This window comes from Camelina sativa, chromosome 13 (assembly GCF_000633955.1).
Source record: "Camelina sativa cultivar DH55 chromosome 13, Cs, whole genome shotgun sequence".
NCBI lineage: Eukaryota > Viridiplantae > Streptophyta > Magnoliopsida > Brassicales > Brassicaceae > Camelina > Camelina sativa.
In genome coordinates, this window is record NC_025697.1 from 20,136,154 (window position 1) to 20,139,981 (window position 3,828).

The window sequence follows — 3,828 nt, forward strand, 5'->3', positions numbered from 1 at the left end:
TTTTTTTTTTTTTTTTTTTTTTTTGTGTATGCTTTATTAAGAAAACCCTCAAATCGAATTACGGTTCAAAATCAAAACCCAGAAAAAGAAAAGTGAAAGTGAAAGAAGATTCCAGAGCTTCCCAGTCAAAATGAGGTAAGTGTCGCTTCTTCCTCCTCCAGTTCGAATTATTAGTTGAAAGCTTTTGTTTTTTCAATAGTTTTTGTTCTACAGAATCGAGGGTCAAACGAAAGCATTTGTATCTCGTTTGTTTTGTCTCTTTGTGGTACAATGTTTTGATTAAAATATATATTGGGTGATGAATTTCAATTCACATGATCAAAATTAAATTGGGGAGGTTTTGTGTTATGATTTCCGATGGATTAAAAGCGGAGAAGTTGGAAACTCCTGTTAAACCAATCACAATGGCATTATTAGAGAAAGCAAGGTTGGCAAAACAGTATTGTTAAACCAATCACAATGGCATTATTAGAGAAAGCAAGGTTGGCAAAACAGTATTGTTAAACCAATCACAATGGCATTATTAGAGAAAGCAAGGTTGGCAAAACAGTATTGTTAAACCAATCACAATGGCATTATTAGAGAAAGCAAGGTTGGCAAAACAGCATTGTGAAACACTACGCAGTAGCAACACTTCGTATGAGGTAAATGAGTTTGATAATGGATACATTGTGAATTTGGCTACTCATGTATGTGCATGTAGAAGATGGGATCTCACAGGTAAATGAGTTTGAGTAAGTTAATTTTTATAAATTGTTGTGTACCCCGTTGATTCTAATTGAATGTGTGACTTACAGGAATACCATGTAGGCATGCTGTATGTGTTCTAGATGATAACCAAGATGATCCAGTACGGTATGTGGCTAATTATTACTTCACTTCAGTTTTTAAGAAGACATATGAAGAGAACATCAAACCTGTCAATGGTGAGAAGCTGTGGAGTAGGACAAATAAGCCTCCAATAGGGATATCTGAGATGAGAAAACCAAGAGGGAGACCAAAAAACGGAGACAGGCGTAAGGAACCTTTTGAAGACCTACAAAATTCAGGGAAATCAACAAGACATGGCAGGATTCCACATTGTAGCCTATGTGGTCAAGCTGGGCATAACAAGAGTAGTTGCAAGAATGAACCACTTGTTGTGGAGGGTCCAAAGAACAAACGTGGGAGACCAAAGAAGCTTATAGATGAGGTACATTTAATTATTATTTTTCATTGTTATTGCCTATGGGTCTTCACTCTTTGCTTGATATGCTTCAGAGTCATCCTAAGGCACCCCCAAAGCCAAGAAAAAGAAGAAACACTCTTGTAGCTGGAAGTAGTTCTCAGTCTATACAAGCTGGTGAATCAAGCTCACAAACTCCGGTTACTTCTAGTGCTCCTCAGCCTTCAATCTCATCAAATCAAGTGCAGCCACATGTGAAGAAAGCTAGAAGAGGGAGACCATTGAAGATTAGAAAAACTAGTAAAATTCCACAAGGTGTTGGAACATTTTGGAGTCCATTCACGGATCGACCATTTCAGGTGTTTGGAGACCGAGTTTATGATAGGTCTAACCTAAACCCAAAACCTCAAGAAGAACGTAATACATAGTCTATTAGCACCATGTTTTTGTGACTAGTAACTACATTATCCACTCTCTGTTATGACTATGGTTACTTTTGAGATTTTGTTTGCTTTTGAATTCATGTATGACAATGTGACATTATCATCATTTTTGGATTTTTCTTTTATTGTTTTTTTGTTTACAGGAAATAGTAAAAGTGATCATAACACTGTTTTTTGTTCTTCAAACTCAGAAACCCTAATTCATAATAAATTTTTTGAGGATTTTGAATTTTTAACACGTTAGACAACAATTATGGCAAGTGATTATATTAAAAAAAGTGATGGAGGTTAACTGTTCCACTAACGAGGGTTAACTATTCCGTTACGGTTGTTACACTTCCGTCATTTCGTAGGGAGGTGTAAACAAAAATCATGGTTTCAAGGTTTAGAGCGTTAGTAAAATTAATTTGATGGTTTATATTGTTAAAGGTTTAAAATGCTACTCAATCATATTTTAAAGGTTTAAAATGTGAGTTTCCCTTTTTAAAAATACATGTTATATTGTTATTTTATTATATTGTTATTTTATGCCGAATATGTTAAGTTTGGAAAGTTTTATAAAGAGATGAAAAGTATGAGAATGAGATGAGTACGTGTTGTTATACAGCGGCAACCCTTAAAAAAATACCCTTAGTATCAAATGATCGAATATGCGTAAATCAGTTACAATAAAAAGGGATCTGTAGGAGTAACAGAATATCTTTATATATATATATATATATATATATATATATATATATCTATATATATATATATTGTTTTACATTTACGTACTCTTTATAAAGGGGAAGAGGATAGAGAACCCTAAATCTAAAACTCTAATGGAGAAGAAACAAAAAAAAATGGTTATCAAACAATTGTGTCCAGAGGAAGCACTGGTAAAAGTCTTGGCTCAAGTATCACTGAGGAACATCGCCAGATTCAGATCAGTGTGCAAAGAATGGAAATGTCTAATCGATTCCGACTTCTTCCGAGATCTCTACGAATCACTGAAATCTTCCTCCACCTCCGTGTCGTGGTCAATCATGAACACAAGGGACAAAAGAGTGTCGCTTGAAATCGTGGGACACCACGGATGTGAGAGATGGGGACTTACCAGTTCGCTAGGCTCTTACATGCATCACATTCCCGAGACCACCGTGAGAAAAAGTTCTGTGTTGAGCTGCACGGATGGTATTGTATTGCTTTACACCGAGACCGTCGAAGGAGAACTAATGTATCATGTCGGGAACCCCTTGTTGCGACAATGGGCACGGATCCCTCTTCCTTCACATCTCTCTGCTTTCGATGTCGTGAGGTTACAGGAGAATCGACATTTCAGCGACAATGGGTTGGTCACAAAGATGGAAAAGGGTGTTGTCGTGGGTTACAAGGTTGTCTGGATGTTAGCATCAACTCCATTATCTAGGGAACTCACTTTCATGATATACTCCTCTCAAACAGGATTGTGGAAAAATAAAAGGGTTCGTTGTGTCCGTTCCTTGTTCTGGTCTAGACTAGGATATTATGTTCCTTTGAACGGGGTTCTCCACTGGCTTGCTGCGTACGGTTGCTCCTTGGACGCAAATTATGTTGCATCCTATGATTTCTATAATGGATGTGATGATGATCTTGACAACTTTAATGTTATACCTTTTCCTGGTATTGAGAGATTTGAACGGAACCAGCGTTTCAAGAGAACAATCACAACGTCTGCGGGATTTGTGGTGTACTGCAACGTTTTCAATGATAATGGAGGCCGTACAATTAGGGTTTGGAGGCTGGTCTCTACGAATGATCATCCTAAGTCATGGAAGCTCTCGTGGAAACTCAACACCAACTCGTCTTTGACTGGTTTCGGTGCTGATTATTTCCCTGTGGTAATGCATCCTTTTAACTCCGACATCATATACCTCTGGAGTAGGAACAAGAACGGTTTGGTCTTGTTAAACTTGAGAACACACAAGTTTAGTCTTCACAAGGAGGAGTCATCATCAGAAGATAATGAGGAGGGGAACAAGTCTATGGATGGATGCATCATGAGCTTTAGCGGTTGCAAGGAGTATATGGACTTGATCCATCCAATCTTCGTTAATAATATATCAGGTGGTTTTCACAACCTCTACTTTTCACAGTACGTTCTACCACGTTGGCTGAATCCGCTCCCTCAGCTTTCTTCTTGATTATGCATGTTTCTATTCAATTAAGCTTGTTTTTGTCATTTGCTTCTTTTCAGTTTTT

At 37.4% G+C, this 3,828-nt stretch overlaps 2 protein-coding genes across 2 annotated transcripts; both read left to right on the forward strand.

Annotated features, from left to right (window-relative positions):
- LOC104737234 lies at nucleotides 560-1,727 on the forward strand. The gene is made up of 2 exons (XM_019234786.1): nucleotides 560-1,192; nucleotides 1,261-1,727. The coding sequence occupies exons 1-2, from the start codon at nucleotides 977-979 to the stop codon at nucleotides 1,591-1,593; spliced, it is 549 nt and encodes a 182-aa protein (XP_019090331.1). The 5' UTR covers nucleotides 560-976; the 3' UTR covers nucleotides 1,594-1,727.
- On the forward strand, nucleotides 2,451-3,770 carry LOC104738408 (putative F-box protein At3g23950). Its single transcript, XM_010458587.1, has one exon. The coding sequence runs from the start codon at nucleotides 2,451-2,453 to the stop codon at nucleotides 3,768-3,770; it is 1,320 nt and encodes a 439-aa protein (XP_010456889.1).